Source organism: Melospiza georgiana, chromosome 1 (assembly GCF_028018845.1).
Source record: "Melospiza georgiana isolate bMelGeo1 chromosome 1, bMelGeo1.pri, whole genome shotgun sequence".
In the NCBI taxonomy this organism is placed as follows: Eukaryota; Metazoa; Chordata; class Aves; order Passeriformes; family Passerellidae; genus Melospiza; species Melospiza georgiana.
Genome location: NC_080430.1, coordinates 92949085 through 92969071, shown reverse-complemented (window position 1 = coordinate 92969071; position 19987 = coordinate 92949085). Strand labels below are relative to the sequence as shown.

Below are 19987 nucleotides of genomic sequence, written 5' to 3'. Positions count from 1 at the left end.
CAAACTACAAGATCGTTTTCATTTGCTTGCTTTTCATTCTTAGTGAATATTTAAGCTTATTTTTTTTAATGTGAAAGTGCTACATCATGAGTTTTCAAGGGAGTCCCACTTAAAAGGAATTGACAACACAGTAATTAGGAAATGCACATTTAATCACGGGAGACCTGAGAGACATCAGTCAAAGAGCATTCCATTCTCAGCTCAGTGCCAAAGCCACCAGGTTATAAAGTACTCTGCTGAAGGAAGTTTCCCAAAGGCTCCAGATTGAAACAGCTTCATTTAATACAAAGAATTCAGACATCTCTTGCAAGAATGCTCCCCTTGCCTCTTGATTAGCATTCACATTCTGGAGTAGTGACAGCTTAATTAGTTGAAACAAAACAGTAGCAAAGCCAAAGACTGAATACCCTGCACAAAACATCCCACCTTTGGGCAGGTTAGTGGTCCCTCCTGGGCAGCAGAGAATGTCCAAAACTTCAGGGGCTCATGGCAGAGCACAACTCTCCTCCCCTGGCTCATGAATGAAGCTACAACACTGTTTTCAAGCCCTGTGCATATACTGGGAGTCATGATCTCTTTCCATTTTTTTTTTTATTTCAGCAAAAGCAACTCAAGTACTTTTAGATGTAACTTTTCTCTACTCCTAGTGAACGATGCCCAAAAGTAAATTCTGTCCCTCTCATGGCAGATCTTGCATCCAAAGAGTCAAGTATCCGTATTTTCTAATTGAAAGGAAGCTAATCCAAAGGTTGTATAAGGTCACACAGGCAAGTCTAGGCTAACAGCATTAAAAAAACAGAATCAGCTCTCTTGCATTCATACTGTCCCTGACAAACAATTAAAGACAAGGATCTCTGCAGCGCGTCTGTAATCAGTACTTAAAACTCAAGAGTGTGTACTCTACTCTCAGAACCAGGAAGAAAAACCAGAAATTTTAAGGATCCACATTCTATTAATCTCTTCCAAGTCACCATGACATGTCTTCCTGCTCAGGCAGAAGCAGGAAGACAAAGACAGTGATCTATGTCTTTTGCCAAGGACTATTTTAAAAATATAATTATAGATTACATCAATATTTTAATTCAAATTGAGAGGTCAGTGCAACAGAGCTGAGGTTCTGCAATTAAAATCCACTGAATATTTATGTGGGGAAAAATATTTTAGAGCTGCTCCTAGAACTGGAAACTAGGTAAACACAATTCTTAGCAAATAAACATCCACCTCCACAAAACTGCCCATAGCCCAACACAAACACTGAATCTGAGCAAATAAAAGTAGGTTTTAACTGCTGGCCACTTAAATTCATATCCACACTTTTCCACCTGTTTAAGCTGAAATGTTATTGAAATGTTACTCTTTTTACATGAGAAACTAAGAAATACACTTTTTTCAGGACTGCATAACTATAATTATATTTCCAATAGGAACATATAGACAAATAAATAAAGCAGTGAATGGTATCAAAAGTAATTTACAAGAAAGGTGATTTCTAAATGAAAACATGCAGTTGATGCATTTGTGTTTCATTATTAAACAGAGAGGCAATCTTCAAGTAATCTTATAGCATATGGGATCATGTTTATTATATGTTAAGCACTTCAAAAATTATACAAAAGTGCTTTTGAACCATATACACTATTAAAATTACACTCTAATTTCTCCCTTGGCTAATTTTCTAGAGTTTCAAAAGAAGACGTATAATACCTTCTCCCCACTATATAATGCAGCACAACCGTTATTGGTGTAATAATGTCAAATTTTAATAACTTCATCATAACAGTACATTCCATGTTCTAAGATTTATAGATAAGCAAACATATTGAGACAGACTACTTTGCAACTTCAAAATATTAAGCAGCCTGTAAATGTGAATGAGTCTGAGGGAATCTGCCCCACCACATGCCTCTGATGTGGGAAGCAGAAACTCATATCAGTAACAATCTCCTTAAGAATATGTTTATGGTTCCAGATCACACTGATATGTGAGCTCCTCCTCCTAATTTTGTCATAATTCATCTGACCAGACTAAAAGACAGGTTTTAGAAACCAACTGCATTAATTTCTGTACAGAAGATGAAGAGAGATCTCAAATCTAGCAGAAGCTTCTCTCAAATTTGAAATTATTGCTAAAACAGATATCATGTCAATATGCCAACTTCTCAGAGCCCTCATCTCTCATATCAGCCTTTAATTTTTCCTTACATCGGCAAGCAAAGCTCATCCCCACCCTGCTCTGAGTGCACAGCCCAGGCTGCTCTCCTGCTCACGCAGAAGCAGAAGAGAAAGGCAGTGATCGATAAAGCTGTCGCTGTGGAAAGCTGGAAGAGCAAGGAAAGTGCAGAAGAATAGAGTGACTCGGCAAGCCATGGATTTGGGAATCACTTCCTGGGTGCCACAAACACTCCTCAAGAGCTGTAGGTGTTCACCAACCCCCCTAATTCACACACTCTTTATTCCTGCTCCTAGCACCACCAGGACACGATTGTGCTACAAGATCCGCATCACAGTCAGGCATCCACCCAAGAGCCCCAACATTGCTGGGCAGCCACATTTGCTCCATTTCAGCAGGATTTTCCAGGATTTTCCAGTCACAAGCATCCTGAAGTGTGCTCACAGAGGAGGGTCAAGCACTGCACAACTCTACACCTACGTCCATTTACCTGCGTGTCATGGAATGATACCTGGAGCTCATAGTTCTTCAGCATCCATCTATGCTTGTATAAATGTTTCAAGGCTAAATGGACCGCGGGCAGCACATCTGCTGTTAGGTTTTTCTGGTCAATCAGGCAGCTGCTGGGTAAAAGCCCAAGAAGAGAGAGGCGAGTCCGATTCAGCTCCTCAGAGCACCTAATTATTAGTAACACAAACAGCATCAGAGCGTCTAGTTTCCAGCTCCAGAAAACCATCTTTTTTGGTGCTTTTCTTCTTTTTCTTTCTCATTCCTGAAGAGAACCAGGCCTTAGATGCCCTGGTTGCCTGACATTTTGCAGCTTTCCTTCGCTTCAGTCTGCTGTGTCCCTCTAAGAAAGCAGCTAATTGTTATTAAAGGATAAAGACCTCTCTACGACTGGCTTTTCCAATTTGGACAGTAATCCAGCTCACAGCAGTGCTGTGAATCAATACTTCACAAGAATAATCTCTAGGCAAATTACTCTGCCAAGTCTAATTTTAAACATGTGTCATTTTAAACATTCTGCAGGAGAAATATTCAACCATAGGTGACAAATCAATACAAGAACTCATATGATTCCTTTGAAAATAGATATTCTAGGAGTTGATCAAAGTGGTTGTACACTGAAGTAATATTTGAGTTGCATACAGCAAACTGTATGCCATTGGGTTAGAAGATTGCTTCAGTTTGTTTTATCTTGCACAAACACATTTTCTATTGGCTTCATACATGTCAAACAGAGAATATGAGATCTTGCATATCCATAATATTTTATATACTTCTAGTACTAAAGCTGCAGCAGCTCAAAGCTTACATCCTTTTCCTGATTCTGCTTTTTGTCAGAAACCCCATGCCTTCCTTAAAATCAGTGGTAGTTGTGAGAAAATTCAGCATGCAGGCCTGCTCCTCCCATCTACAGGCACATAGCATTTGACAGGCATTTCACATACTGTTGTAGCTAGCTAAGTAATTTCAGCACACTATTTGCAGTTTCCCAAGTAATATGCCAGGCCACGAAATGGAACGGATGCCGTACACGCAGAAATGCAGAGAAAACAGTAACGCTGGAGAAAATCTGCCCTGCTGCTAGTCAAAACCTGCCAGGGTGAGAAGGGATTATACACAGCATCACCACAGCAGAGAAGAACCTGCACCTCTGCCCCCCAGGGCTCGCAGCCCACCTCACCCCTCAGACAAGCAGCATCCTCCCTGCCCCTTTGGCAGCTGTTCTCATGGAACAGCAGCCACCTGGCTGATCCCTCTCCTCCATTCCAGCAGCCAGCTCTCCCCATCCACAGGAACCCCCCACACCTACTGGAATTCATAGGCAGTATGGAATGGCACTGCAGAATTCATAGGCAGTCATAGGCAAGGGAAGGAAACACAAAAGCCAAGCCTAGTGGCACGGAGAGGAAGGAAATCCGGGAGATGTTTGCTTCTCCGAGTAGAAAAAAAGCTCTGATTTTGAGCAAGTCTCATTATATATGCAGCTGAAAAGCAAATTACTTCACCACCTTGTGGAAATTCAAGGTTTCAAAAGAATTCCCTGTGCCAAGCTGGGATGGAAACCCAAAACCTCAAAGGTTTTCATGACTCAATATTCTGAAAGGAAAACAAATGGAAGGGCTCATAAGCAGAAGGTTAATTTGGTATAAATCAAATTTGAAATTATATGTTCAGAGCTTGGCAATTTATTTTGTGAATGGCTGACATTTTTTAAAAAAGGAAGCATTAGTTTGCTGCAGAAAGTAAGGGTAGTCTGTCTAATTTTAATTTTAAAAACACGGCGTTACAGGTCAACAAATTATTCTGAAACTGACATGCGACTAAGAAGTTTTTACAGAAAATCTCCACAAAAATTCTAGTTATAAACATTCTAATTTATAATTACAATATATATGTCACATGACATGCGGGCATGGAAATAAACACATAAATATGATTAAAATGTGTAGGTATAAATAAGGAAAAAATGTCCACCTTGGACCCAGCAAACAGCTCCAAGGAGGACATACTCTCAATTAATCACTAATTGTCCACAATGACCCTTCTGCCAACACACTTGGGCAACTGGATGGACAAGAAAAGAGCCCAATGCATTCTTATACACAAAAACATGGTGAAATAGAAATGCCCTTGTTTAGGGTGGAGAAAAAAACCTTCCAAAAAGCCTTTGATTTTTTTCATCACCATTGCCCATAGTGAGAAAGCAGCAAGGCTGCAAGGAGCCCTTCATGTGGGGAAGGAGATATTGGCTTTCTTCCTGTACAAGGCCATGGCCAGATCAAATGCAGAAAGATCAACATTTCTTATGGATATTTCCAAGACCAAGAAATTTAACACATTGTCTGGGCACAACACGAAGTAGGAAGCACACTCTCATAGCACAGTCTGCATAGCAACAATTTAACACAATGACTTAATAGGTATTTTCCATTCCTCAGCCTTATGATTCTATAATGTGATCACTGAAAACATAATTTAAAACATTTTTTTTTAACTTAAGATGAACCTCTTCCCTGAGCAGACAGCCAGTATAGGCCAAGATGTTGCTTAAATCCCATTTAATACCTTCCTTAGAGGCTTAAATGGGATTTTGTTGGTGAACAGTCCTTGGACCAGCCTTCCTTACAAATTATTTCAGCATTGACTACACTAACGAAGAGGAGAAGAAAGCAGGCATTCATGCTGCCAAACCTCAGCAGATAAGGGGCTCTGAACTGCTCCTCCTATCCCCAAATCTTCTCGTCAGCTAAGTGAGGACATGGGCCTCCACTGAGTCATGGCTTTGGCTCATAGGCAGGTAGCAAAAAAACGTGGTTTGACTATCCAATACCCTCTTTAGCATTTCAAAAGGCACAAATCTGCCAGCACACCTCACTGAACCCCTGTTGCTCAGCCAGTGCCTTTAAATTGATAAGGGGGCAATGGCGAATCAGAGGCTATGATATAATTTTCAGCACCATACGGATGGACACACATTTAAAGGAGCATCACCTTATTCTATAGATCCATGAGCAGCTTCAACCTAGACCAGTCTTTTTCTCTTCTGGTGCTACTGCTCGGTGCCCTCAGCATTGCTGCATTTAACCCATGCCTGGCAAAGGAGCAAACAAGATTATGAATTACAGCAGCCTCCTGTCACTTGTGTCCTGAAAATCTGCTTCCTGACAGAAACATTTAACTATCTAACCAGACCATTGTTTCATATATAGTATTTTTATTGCTAACTAATCCTGTAAAGCTTGCATCAAAACAAGCCCCTGCATTTTCATTTTTATGAATAAAATAGCTATATTTGCCATGCTCATGACTGATCATACAGGTATAATCTTCATTTTCAGAATAGCATCTCCTGAGGCTTATTACCCACAAAAGCAGATAACTAAGCCTCTGTTTCACATTTGAAGATAGAGTCTTTCAAGTGAGTTTGCCCAACACCCTCAAAAGTTACTACTAAAATATAACAATGGGGAAATTTTAAGATGATAAATCAACTCATTGCATCTTACATCCACTTCTCAAATGTGAAGCATTTGAAAGAGCACTGACTTTGAAACTTGATTTCGGTGTCAGGAAAAGAAGGCCATTTGACTTTAAACACTGCCTTCCACACTGTTTTGGGGGGTTTTACCCAAGGTCAATCACTGTTGTTCAGTACATTAAAGGAGCTTTTGCTAGATTTAGTTAAAAACCTTAGGACAGAGCTGGTGACCAGATGACTCACTGTTGGCATCTCCTTTGTGAGTTCCACACAAACTGAGTAGTATTCAGAGGGGGAAACTGTAGGAGGAAATTGTGCTCCCTCGTAGAAGCACAATCCCTGAGAACTTAAAAATAGAAAAAACCCCAAACACCTGTCATAAATGCGTCCTCCACAGCCAATACTTTCCAAAGGCAAAAGGAGGAATCTTTTCAGTGTTGTCCTCCTTGCCACATTATCCTCAAATTTTACAGCATTTAAAATTCAATTCTCAATCCCCTGATAAGTATTTCTGAACTGTAAATCACTTAAACAGTTATTAGTTCATGTAAAAGCTTGATTATAGACTGTATTAACTGTGTTAAAGACTGGCTATATATTTAAGCTATATGTCACCTCATGCCTCCCACACACGGCTTCCTCCCCCTTGAGTAACAGCCATTAACATTTATAGGATGTTCTAATCCCAGCCTCACATGTTGGTTTTTTTCAAAGCAGGTTATCATTCACCCCTTCTTGTCCCACGTGTCTCTGCTCTTGTTGCTTAATCGCTCAGAGTAATTAGTCTACAGAGCATCACACATCCTAAGAAACCTTGGTAATGTACTGGAAACCAACACATTTCTTGTGGAAGGAAACTCCTGTTCTGACATTGAGACCAAGCCTCTACCTACTGCCAAGAGCAGCTTCACTATCAAGATACCACTATGTGCTGTAACATGTCCCAGCTTTTTAAGTAACTGCTATCCAGAGACAATTATTTACCTCCCACAGCACCATCCAAATGTGCAGGCTATCTACATCACAGAATTCACAGAATGACTAAGTTGGAAGAGACCTTCAAGATCATCTTGAAATTAAAATTTTCATTTGAAATGAAAATTTTGTTTTGCCTCAAAACCTAGTGTCTGACTCCTTGTGTGTAGGCTGAAAATCTCTCTGCCTCCTTTTCCTTTTTCCCAGCAGTGCAACACAAAGATCAAATTAATTTCCTCCATTCTGAACAGAAGGCTTGAAGAAAAGAGATAAAATTACTAGTATTTGCAGCAATGGTGAGATTATTCCTGAAGTAATAGATGAAATTCTAGTGGCAGCACTTTGAGAATAAAGATGACAAACTGCAAAAGATTGAGAAGAAAGAAACAAGAATGCATAAAACGCTGAGGGAAAAAACCCCAAATCAGCAATTCTTTCTGTCTAGTTTAATGTTCAGAGGTGGCTTAGTCTGTAACCTGCTCTATTGTGGATGGAAAAATCATTTCTAATAATACCAAACTTTTGAGCAGCTAAGGAAAACACACTTTCTGTCCTTCAGTAAACTATCCCCTTTTAACTAAATAACCTTTGTTAGAAAAAAAATATCTTTGCTGCTGCAACTACAGTAAGGGCTTCTGCTGACATTGAGATAACACCTCCTGATACCAACCAGTGACATAATCACGCCAGCCATACAGACCTGCCTTGAGCAACAAGGCCCTAGGGACATAGTACTCCCACCATGTCACTCCTTTTGCTTATTTTATACAAGCTATTATTTTTTGCCAAGGTCAAACACCATTTTCAAATATGTGTTAATTGTAAAAATGACTATTTTTTGATTGATTGTTTTTTAAAAATACTGTACCTTGCTTATTTCTCAACTACAAGATCCTTGAGATGTGATAATCTAATTTAAAAAGATATTTAATACTGCCATTGATCCTGAAAGGATTTCTATCCCAAAGGCTGAATGAAATCAGCATTTTATTCCACCAGGCAATTTGAAACTGTAAAGCAAGTAACGATGAGTGCCTTTGTTCTTAATTAAAAGTGGCAATTCTAGGTCTCCTCCTCATAGAAGCACTGCATTTTCATAGGTGGGCTGGCTTTCTAAAGTGCTGAGCATTCAGCAATTCCCACTGTTGTTGACAGAAAATGCAAATCACTCCGTGCTTTTTGGAAAGCAAATCTTTAGTTCAGGGACCTAACTAGAAACCTTTTAAAAAAAAAAAAAAAAGAAAACAAAGGAAAAAGTGAAAAAGTGATGTGGAGCTGATACTATTAGCATGCCTCTCAGCAAAAAAATGAGGAGCAGAGGGGGGGAGCTTGGCTAAGTTTAAAATGCAAAACTTTTTGTATCACTTTATACACAGGCAGCTATTGGAACTTAATTTATTTTGCTACATCGCACAAAATCTTGTTGCCACTAGCACATCCCTCCAGATTACATTCTCACCAACAACATGGAATTTTGTCCTGCGTATAATTTTTAGCAAAAGTAGATGGGGAATAAAAGAGGAAGTTGGCTTTCTCTCTTGATCAACTCCTGTAAATTATTAATACTTCAGTCTTGCCAAATTCACAGGAGGAAATAGAAAGCAAAACTCATGGTGCTTCTACAGAACTTTAAAGTTATATGGAAGACCCCACAAAAACACAGAGCTTAATATTTTTATACCATATGTGTATACCAAAATATACCTAGACGGTGCTGGCAAGATAAACACAAGTGCACATCTGAATGACAATGCTTGAAAAATTTTACATGTTGTATTTTTATGTTGTATTTTATACCACACTAAGTGTTAGTCTGTCAAAAATTTTCCCTTCATATAGAGTTAAAGATATTAAAGAATGAGATTTATTCTTTGCTAGAAAAACACTTAAATCCCTGTGAAAACAGGAGCAGTAAACAGTGGAAAGGAAGTTAATTAGCATCCCAAAAGGGGCCTCTTACTCCTTCTCCCTGGAGGTTTTGGATGTAAAATGGTTACTTAGACACCTATTGTGTGTATGAATCTTCACATAATTCTGCAGTTCAACGAAGCTGCAGCAGAAGCTGAGGCCTACCCGAGGTAAATGGTAAATTAGAATACATAACTACTTTAAGGACATAAAAGATTCAACAAATAGATTCTTTTAGAGATACATGGTGGTGATTATTCAAATAAATAAAATAAAAGACATTATGGAAATAACTTAATCAGACAGACACAGTAAGTTCCTCTGATGGGGATTGTGGCAAAAAGGGTCTTACAAAAAAGGTGGGGGTAAAGAAGAAGAAAATCAGTTCAGCCAAGGATTCAAAAAATGTTCTGCAGAGCCATCTACTCAGTGACAGAGCACATGAACCTGGCAGACCCAGCTTGCAAAGAAGCAAGCATACAAGGTTTCCACATAAAGTCTGTGACTTTATGTCTCACAAAGGGAAGAAGTTTTCTGATTCCATCAAGATCCAATCCACCAGAGTCCTTCAGAAAAGGGAAGGATCCCCTAGACAGCCTAAAAGTCAAAAAGCCTTGATCTCCCTCTTCTGCTGGTGATGTCCTGAGTCTGCAGAGATGAGGTATTGCAGGAAGGGAGGTGTATGTGAAAAAAAATTGGAGCTGCTCCTCTCATGGCTTCAGTGGCTGCAGGGTCAGCAAAGATTAAGCTGGAAATAACAAGCAAATCACAGAAAAAAGTTGTCCAGGGACAACGATTTCAGGGGATCCTTAAGACAAGATAGAAAGGTTTTCTGAAGTACATATTCTAGTTTGCAGCACTGCAGGCTGAAATACGTGGTCTGTATTGTAAAATATGGATAATCCTAATGGTCCTCTGATCTTAGAACTCATTAATTATTTAAGGAAAGTACCATGGCCATAGAGGGAAACCTAAGTTTTCTAATCCTATCACTCAAAGTCCTGATGTTCACTTTAAAGCAATTAGTCCATTATCTGGGCCTTCATCTCTCAGAAGCCTCAGTAACAACAATTTGGACATCCCTGCTGAATTAGCGCCCATATTTTTCATTCTTTGTGGGTATAGGTTTCAGGCAGAAGGTGGATATTTGTCTTTAACTTGTTAGCTTTCCTCTTCACATTTGAGAAAACTCGTTTGAAAAATACTATAGATAAAACCGTCAGAAATAAAGGCAGATGATAATGAAAAATTAATGGCAGAAAGTGATCATCAATCACTGACTTAGCAATGAGATTACATGGCTATTCCAACACAAGGGGAAAAAATAAAATTTAAAAAAGTGTCTGCCAGTCAGTATGCCCCATTTCCACTCAGCAGGCAGTATCAAGCAGTCCCCAAATCCAGCAGATTTTACCCACAGCAAAAGCCTTTGCAAGTAGAGAAATCCCTGCTTAGCAAAGAAAGCATCTCCTAAGTGTCAGTGGCATGGCAAGGGGAGACACAGGGTGACTGAAAACATATTCCACCTGTTCTCACTGAAGGAGCTCGCTTCAGGAGTCAGGCCACTGGGCCATTACTGCTGCAGCCCAAGAACCACAAAGGTACTGCAAATCTCATTTCTAGCTCAGCTAGACCCACAAATCAGAGTGCATCTGGCTGCTGAAAAGGTAGAGGCTCTGTCACTGATTTAGTTCCAAGATTCCTAGTACAAAAACAAATTTGAAAAAATGTGATGTATGTGCACTGCACATCTCAGTTTGGAATCCCACAGTCTGAAATAGGCTTCCTGGGATATATGGGGCTGCTGTGTATTAACAGACATCTCCACAAGACTGAGTCATAGCTGTGCTCACTGATCTCAGCACACATCTCTGCTAACGCCAGCTGCTCCAAAAATTATCCAAGTCAAAAGGAATAATGGGGGCTTTTCCTCTGTTAACTTTCACCACTTGATTCCTTGAGCCAGACCTCCCCATGCAATGGTTCAACCCTTCTAAGGAAAAGCATCTCCTTTCTATCATAGCAATGGTATCCACTTCAGTTTTGTTTGGTTCCCAGATTCTACAATTTGCTCAAAGGCATTATTCTTCTGCCTTACACCGTGAAAAGGTCCATAAAGCAATGAAATTGAAAGCAGAGAACAAAGCTTGATATGCACATGTATCATCATATTCACATTATTAATGCAAGGTGGTGTTTTGCAGCCTTGACATGCAATGCTATGATGTCATTCTAAATAGTTACATGTATTTAATTAAAATAATATAAACAGTATATCAACAACTTTCTTTGTGAATGCTATCATTAAATCTCTCTCATCTAGCTCCTTCCTCTCTGTTTTCCTCTAACAAATATTTTCTTCACAGTTATCACCAGGATGTTACATCCCATCCTTTCCACAAACTTGAGTAATCAACTCTGGCTGATGTAAGAGGACAGGGCCTTTCTACTCTTCCTTCAAATGCAAATAAATACTATTTCCTAGATTTAGTCCAAAAAATAGTTTTTCCGTGCTGATGGAGCACGTTTGGCATTTGAATCTAAAGATTCCATAAGAGTGCGTTTTGCAGTATGCATAGGATAAGTTATACAAGAGATTGCAAGACATATGCCAGAAACTGGCTTTAATCTCTTTGCAGAGATATTTAGAGGATGTACATTCTGCAGGTCTGGGATCCGCACCCAGAGGAGTGGGTGCAGTGAATACATGATTTCTCTCCTCTCCCCACCCACACCTTAACATCAGCGCAGAAGCCAGCATGGAATTAACATAAACACTTAACTTTCAGCTTCTTCCCTCCAAGTTTACAAAACTCTGAAGCAAAAGGAGGTTATGTTGGAGTCATGTTACTCGGAAGTCAGAGGGGACAGTGACTATTTAAAGATGTCCCTTCCAAGCAGAGAGTCACCAGCAGAGCAGACAGTGACTGGCACCATACACGCAGTGTAGTGCATTTTAATGCCTCGCTCTCTGCAAGTATCAGACAGCACAAGTGCTCAGTAATATTTAAAGGTAAGAAATTACCCAACTGCCTCAACATATGCCAGACACATGCTCACCTGATGACACAAGAACAAATGTCTGCCAGCTCTGTCTGCTGTTAACTGTACCCTCTTTCAGACCCTGACTTCTCCCATGTATTCAGCTGTTACCCTCAGATGACCACTACACAGCCTCACCTGTCCCACTGTGAGCACTCCAGAAATCAAAATAAGGCTCCAGACAGTTTAGTGCTCAGAGCACTCACAAGCATCACAGGGCTCACCCCAGAGACCCCACTTGACTTTGGTACATCGTGCTTCCTCTTGCAAATCCAGGGAGAGACTTGGATCAATGCCTCGCAAGACAGAGGGCCTAACCAACAAATCACAGGCACCCCTTTAGGGGGTAGAGGTGCTCCTGCTCAGCCCTGTGATGGTAATGGAGGAGTTTTTCAGACAGCAACCAGTAGCTGTTTGTCCCTCTCTGAGAACCACCTTGTGGAGCTCCAGTGCACAGACACCTTATCCTGCCCTTATCCCGTACCACTGACACAAACCTGCTCTCCTGTTTCTGGAATGTGCTCCCCATACTCAGCAAAAGTGAACAGTTTTCTTACTTCCACTTGCAGGAACAAGACATGAGTGGGTTCTGTTGACACCGCTCATGATAGGACTTTCTGGAGGGGGCATCTTTATTTGGGGGCTCAGGGTCCTTTAAAACTTAGAACAGCTGGTAAGAATGACTCAGATGGGTGCATAGTCCTTCTTAAGCCTTGAGAGTTTCACTGAAAACATGCACTTTTTTAGTAAAAAAGAAGAAGGAAACAAAGATAAAGTCTACACATACTACACCTAGACTGTAATTTCTTGTCAGATAAATTAGGAAAGGCACTTTCTACTTAGTTACAGAATAGAAAAAGGCAAATATGTCTCAAATATCAATAAGCTCACATGTTCCTTCAGATTTTGTGGAATCCTGTGCATTTTCCAGAGCTCCTCCCTCTATACCAACCCGCTATTTAAAGGTATTAGAATGTATTATTTCACAAAAATGAGATTATATGATGCTTACCACACGGTGTTTGTTGTAGTTAGAGAAAATTAAATAATCTCATCTCCCCAGTACAAATATTCTTTCCTCTTTGTGATAATATACCCACTTACTTCAGGAAGATTTTTTTAGCTTGTCAAAACTCACTTTGATTTTCAGAAACAAGTGCTTTCTTGACTATGCATGTTTAGATTTAAGAAAAAACCCCATACTGTCTGCACTTGCAGCACTGCTCCTACAAGAAATAAGAAAATCCAATGCATGTCTGAGGGAAGATGTCCAGATGTAGAAGGACAGATATCCAACTTCCATTGACTTCCCTTGCCTTCTTCCACAATGCCTCTTCCTCCAGTTACCGTATGGTCAGTTTTTGCCTGATGCAAATTAAATACTTTTGACATTTATAATAGGGTCCACTAGAACGATTAATTCCATTTTTTTAGGGTTATTCTGCTTTTTTCCTCCAACAGATGTGTGTCAGGGTGCTTACGTTGAAATAATCGTTCTTGATTTATGCCCATCTTCAGCTGTATCTAGTGTTTGTAGAGGTTTTTCTGTCATTATTTTGCAAACTATTTCTTTTCTTTTTAAACCAACTAAAGCTACAATCACAGGGATGGAAAAAATGAAAAGAAATATTGTATCATGGTTGTTATCTGAAGCCATAAGCTATCAAGCACCCTTAACTTCTAGGACTTGGTCCAAGGGCTGCTGGAATTGGTGCATTTACTGCCATTAATTTCAATGGGGTTTGGATGAGACTCTTTAGAGATCACTTTATAAATTTTTGAGTTTCTAAAATAACACAATTATGAAATTTTGCCCAAGAGTCTCATCTAGAGAGAGACTCCCACTCTCATCTAAATGAACAGCACAAAGTAAAGTCACTTAGACCAGAGTTCTGCAAATGCCTACACTTGAGCTTCATTTTATGGGCTGAGCCTGCATAGGAATGCCCAAATAGATAAAGACATGCCCGTGAAGTACCAAAATAGACTGGATCAGGATCACACTCTGAGCACACTTAAAGATCAAAAAATACCCAGAACAGAAGCCTCTGCATTTTTGTATGTGATGTAACCTGTGGTCATATTTCATAACAAAGATGTAATTCACACAATCTCGGCTGAGTCATAAACTAAACATTGTACTTAAGTGGTTAATTCAATTTAAATTCTTTGAAAAACACTAGAGCTGCTGCTCATGTCCTCAAAGGTTAACGAGTTCAAGTGCTGACAAACAACAATTGACCTTAGAAGACACACTGCAGTTCTTCAGATGGCTGGTCAGAAAGTAAAGGCATTATGATGCTTCCTTATCCAAACCAGAACTATCAAGCCAGATAGAATATTCAGTTCAATCCTGACAGAATGAACCTGAATGCATAATAAAAAATAAAAAAACAATCTAGTCTGTTTATTTTCATTATTGTTTTTCACAAGCACTTAGTTAAAGCATTACGGAAAATTGCAATACAAGGATCAGACTGTAACAATGAGGGATTTTGGAGAGACACAAGGGAGAATACGTGAGTTACTAAATCACTGCCATACATTTTCTAAGAATTATAAATATACTGCAATTATTTCTCAAGCTATTAAAAAATCCCCTGTGTTCAAGGCTCTACATTCTCTCTTTCAAGAGCCAACAATGTCACAAGCACCACCTGTGAAGCCCTGAGAGGGAGAGCTACTCCCTGGCCTCTGATTATGCAATGATAAGGATCCAGGCCCTTCAGGCATATCTATTTATTGGCAGCCTCAGAAAATAGGCTGAGAATCAAGCGGGCATGATGAGCCAGCTACCTTCCTGCTTACTCTAAGTGCACTGAAGTAAAAAAGGTAATGCCTGAACCGAGGGGAAAAGTTTGTGCTGCCATTAGGTATTTAATGGCTATTCCAGGCACTCGTCCATTCCGTTTGGGTGCAGTCAATCTAGCACTCCTTGTGGACACTAACTTATTTACTTGTCACTATTAAGCACGCAGTAATGACCCAGCTGTACTCCAAACACATACGTTCACCTGACTTAGCATCCCGTAACCATCCATTTATTAATTGCTTAAAAGCATTCAAAGCAACACAGCAAGCTGGCAACATGACCCTGATTTCTTATGCCCCTGGAGTACCAAGCAGTAAAAACGCAATTTTTAAGAAACTGATACTCATTCCAGAATAAACACGGTAATGTTTTTCCTGAATATGTTTATGATAACCCCCTAGTCTAGAACCCAAAATCTCTATGAAGAACGCGACAATATTTTGACTGCAATAAAGCGCAGCACCTGATTGATTAAAAAATTACTGTATGAAGAAGGGACATCCTGCCTAGGCTCCTCTAATTCCTATGCATATTTTGTAATAATTCTATCCAAGGGAAAAACTAATATAGAATAACATAATGAAAACAGGATTAGGAGACCTGTGATTTTTTTCTGACATGCATCTCACTTTATGAGACAGGTAATGCCATTCAGAAAATCCCCATAATTCTTTTCATTACAATTGCAGAGTTCCCTGAGATTCATTTTTTAAGGAAACAAGCAGCTACTCTAGGTTGATCTCGCCTGTACTCCCTGTCAGTATCTAGTCTTGTTCACACAACACAACAGGATGGCACCTGCTCCTTCCTAAGTGACATCTTCAGCAATATTGCCCTCCATGCATTTCTGCTCAGAGATATCTTTAAAAAAACACACTATGACAAATGTATGTCAATAAAAAGCAGCCACTCTGGAAGGAGAGGCCTTCGGTAGTCATTTCAGGGACGCAAATACTGTCACGAAGCAGTACAGCCTGTCATTGCTGCTCTCAGCTTGTTCCCTCTGGACCCTGAGAACCCAAAGGGAGCAGACGGGGGCTTCCTTAAATTACAGCCGGCAAGATTTTCAGCAGTCACTTGCTTTACCGGGGGTTGTCTTGGAAGCCAACCCCGGCGCCAGCATTGCGCAAGAAGCGACTGCCATCTTCAGGGGAGCCCCGGTACCGGAGCCGCGCGTATCCTCCGCAAACACACAGGTACTGAAGTTGTGACAAAAACCAAAGGCAGTTGTGGGCGGCTGGTAGTGGCAACCAGCTCGACAAAGCCCTCGCCTCGGTCCCTGCTCCCTCTCCCAGGTAAAGGGAGTGTGTCTCCTCGCTCAGCCGGGCTCCCCGCTCTCCCAGCCCTGACCTGGCCGCTGGCAGCGCTCCGGAACGGGGGCAGGCATCCCGCCGCGCTGGCAGCGCTCCGCGGGGACGGGCACTGCAAATTTAGTTCTTCCCGAGAAGCGAGCGCCTCCGCGCCCCGCCGCCGCGCAGCCCCGGGCGAGCGCCCAGCCGCTCCCGCCGGGGGCAGGCACGGGGGGCATCTCAGCGAGCCCCTGCCAGAGCCTCCCCCCCTCCTCCTCCTCAAGCTACGGCTGCGATCGCTGCCCTTCGCGTCCCGCCGCCGCATGGGATAAGCCGGGCTGGCAGCGAGAGCCCGTTGGCGGCGCGGGGGAGCGGAGCGCCCGGAGTGCATCTGTTGCTGAGCGGGTGGCGGCTGGCACCGGGATGCGGCCGCGGCTCCGCTGGGCGAGGCAGCTTTCCTCCCACCGGTGTACGTGCGTGCCAAGGGCAGCGGATCCCGGCCACCGCCACCAGAACCCCCCACCGCCCGGGCACTGTCCGGGCCCACCCCCGCGCTGCAGGCGGCTCCCGGACAGGGGCGCTCCTGGCGCGGCGGGGCGAGCCCCAGCTGCGGGGGCAGCCGCTCCTGGTAACACCGGGCGGGCAGGATACGGCCCGCCGGCCCCGCGTCTCCCCCGTCCGCCGCCGGTGCCCGCACATCTGCCGGCAGCCTGCGGGGCCGGGCGGGCGAGGCGGCTCGGAGGCGGCGCGCACGGCCCCGCCGGCAGCCGCAGCCCGGCCCGGGCGTCCGCGCTGCCCTTGCGCCCCTGCACCCGCAGCGCCCCGGGACTGGGCGGCGGCGCCTCCCCCTGCGCCCGGCGGCGGGGGCCCGCGGCGGTCCCTACCTCCGTGTCGTAGACCAGCAGGTCCAGGTAATAGGGGCTGAGCAGGGACTCGTTGCGGATCTGATCCATGGCCAGATACACGGCGGGTAGCACTCCCTGGGTGATCCTGCTCTCCTCCTCGGACTGGTTGACCGGCATCAAGCCCATGATGGAGATCGGCGTGGTGGCGTTGGGGCGCAGCCCGGCCGCCCCCCGGGAGCTGCCCCGCGACCAGCCCCAGCCCGGCGGCGCCCAGCCCAGGCACAGGAGCAGCAGAAGCATGGCAGGGCTGGAGGTGGCAGCGGCCGGTCTCCGCGAAGAGGGATGCATGCTGCTGGATGGGGAGGAGGAGGAGGAGGACTGAGGGTGGAGGAACGGGCTGAGCGGCGGAAGAGAGCCGAGCCCCTCTCAGTCTGGGCGCATCCCCCGGCGGCAGAAGCCAAGGCGGGAGGGAAAGATCTGCCTCTCTCCTCTTCCTCGGGAGCCTCGGGGTCTCCTCTCTCTTCCCCCCCCTCCCCTCCCCTGGCAATAATCCTTCTGGCAATGGCGCCTACTCCTTCCCAGGTCTGCCAGCTGCAACCACCAGGAGCAATAAATAAATAAATAACCACCACCACCACGCACACACAGACACTCTCCCCACCACCCTCCTCCGCTCTCCCCGCGGCACAGCAAGGGAGCGGGACCTGCCTCTGCCTCCCCGGCAGCTCTCCCCCCTCTCCGCTCAGGGAGGGACAGCACCTCTCAGGCGCGGGGGGGGAGCCGAGCAGCCCTCATTGAACACTTCCTTCCTTCCCCCTCCTCCTCCTCCTCCAAAAGGGTGAAAAGGGAAAAAAAAAGGGATGCTCCGGCAGAAAACGCCGATGAGGAAAAAGCCCCCCCCTGGAGCCGGGGAGGCGGAGGAGGGGAGCGGAGCGGAGCCGGGGCGGGGGTGCTAGTGCCGCATTCCGCGGGAGCCGGGGCAGCCCCCGCCGCGGGCGCGGAGTGCCGCCTGCGCCCTTCCTCGGGCTCGGGCAGAGCCGCCGGGCGGGATGCGCGGCCGGGGGCACAGCAAAGTGTGCGGCGGCGGCGGCGGCGGGGGCCGGACCGAGCTCCCTCTTCACGGCATCAGCGCTGGCCGCCTGCGGGTCGGGCACCTTCTCCAGGTGGAGCTGCCAGGGCGGGCGCGGGGAGGTGCGAGCGGCGGCCGCTGCCCATGGGCGGGCGGGCGGGCGGGGGAGGCCGGCGGCAGCCGCGGCCCGCGGGCTGTGCCCACGCGCGACCCGCTGGCACACGCGCGGCGCCCGCGGCAGCGCTGCCCGGCGCGGGCGGGCTCCGCGCACGCTCCCGCCCTCGCGCGCGGCACGCAGACACGCTCCCACTCGGGCCCGGCGCCCCGCACACGCACACGCACACGCGCAGCCGGCCCGGGCCACGGCAGCTCTGCGGCACGCAGCAGCGGCGGCGCCTCTCCCACAGCTCCAGTCGTGGGGCTTGGGGTTTTTTGGTTTGGGGGTTTTCTTTTTCTTTTTTTTTAACCGGTTTCTTTTTTTCCCGCAGAATTGGCGGGTTTTGGGGAGCCTGACAGCGCTCGGGTTACAACAAAAAACAAAAAAAAATTAGAATAGAAGAAAGGAGAATATTAAGGCTGCGGCAGGACTCTGAGCTTCCCCGAGGGCTGTCGCAACCCTGTGAATAGCCTGTTCTCCTAAATAATTGCCTCCACATCTCAGTGGCTGTAGGGCATATCGCATGGACAGCCCAAGGCTTTTTGCGTTGCTCCAAGGCTATCCCTCACCCCAGGGAACACGTTCACACTGCCCACCCAGATCCAGTCTGCAGAGTCCCAGAGCAGCAGTTCGCTGATCAGTTTCATCTCAGGTAGATCCCATACAGGAGGTGGTACAAGCAAAATGAAAAACTTTTCTTAACCCTGCCTTAGGCACCCCACTTTTTATACGTACTCATAAATTTCCTGAGGTCACTCCAAGCAAACCTTTGAAGATGAACCTAATACATCTAATTTATATTACACAGCAATGGCAGCATGTCTGCAATAAACTGGTAAGAATTTTCATGGATTAATACATTCTAAGACTGTAAGATCTGACCTTGGGCTAAAAGCCCTCAATCAGTAATTTCATAACATTTGTTGCGTTACAGCCTTTCACTCAGAATGACGTCCAGCAGTGTTGACTTTAAGACATCAGTAATGAAGAGTCCATCACATCTCTTGATAAATCATTTCAATTATTAATTAGTTTGCTGAAAGGTGCATTTCATATTCCGTATCAATTTGTCTTATTCCAACTTCCCACCACCAGGTCTCATCATACCTTTATTAGCTTAAGGGGACACAGTATCAGTGATCTTCTCCCACACACAGGGGCTAAGATTAATCACGTTTTGCTTGTGTAAAATAATAAGGCCAGCTTTCCCTCACCTCAAGAATCATTCCTGGAGGCACTTCCAACGCACCTCTCCTTTTTCCACATGATGTTGAACGGGCCCTTCTGTGACCTGCCTGCACTGGGCCGTAAGCTGCAGCCTCCCTCAGTACCAGCCAGTTCAATAGGCTGGGCAGGTTGGCAGGTTAAGAAACCTAATTCCTACAGGCAGACCAGACAGAGTGTTGTCCTTGTGGGGATGTCTCTTTATGAAATCATCTACACCATGTTTTTGATGCCTCAGGTTTTAGCTTTTATATTTTTCAAATTCTGTACTGCTTTAATGTGTAGTTCTGAGCTTCCTATTAGGAGATAGTAAGCTCTCTTCACGGAGTAGGAGATAAAACAATTCCTTCTCTAGGTGGGGACCAAGGACAAATGGTCCAAATTTCAGGCAGAAAAACAAGAAGGATGGGTCTTCATAATATAAAGCTGTAATAGGACAATTAACTCCAATAAGATAATGGACCAGAACTTATAAAAGTGAGAGACTTCATGACCAGTCGTCCATTTTGTG

The 19987-nt window shown here is 44.3% G+C and overlaps 1 protein-coding gene across 1 annotated transcript in view; it reads right to left on the bottom strand.

Moving 5' to 3' along the window:
- GABBR2 (gamma-aminobutyric acid type B receptor subunit 2) overlaps positions 1–18013 on the bottom strand; it is a 457024-nt gene extending 439011 nt beyond the window's left edge. Inside the window, exon 1 of the mRNA XM_058039616.1 lies at positions 17066–18013. Within this exon, the coding sequence (XP_057895599.1) occupies positions 17066–17374 (309 nt within the window). The 5' untranslated portion in view covers positions 17375–18013. The remainder of the gene's footprint in view (positions 1–17065) is intronic.
- Positions 18014–19987: the final 1974 nt, after the last annotated feature.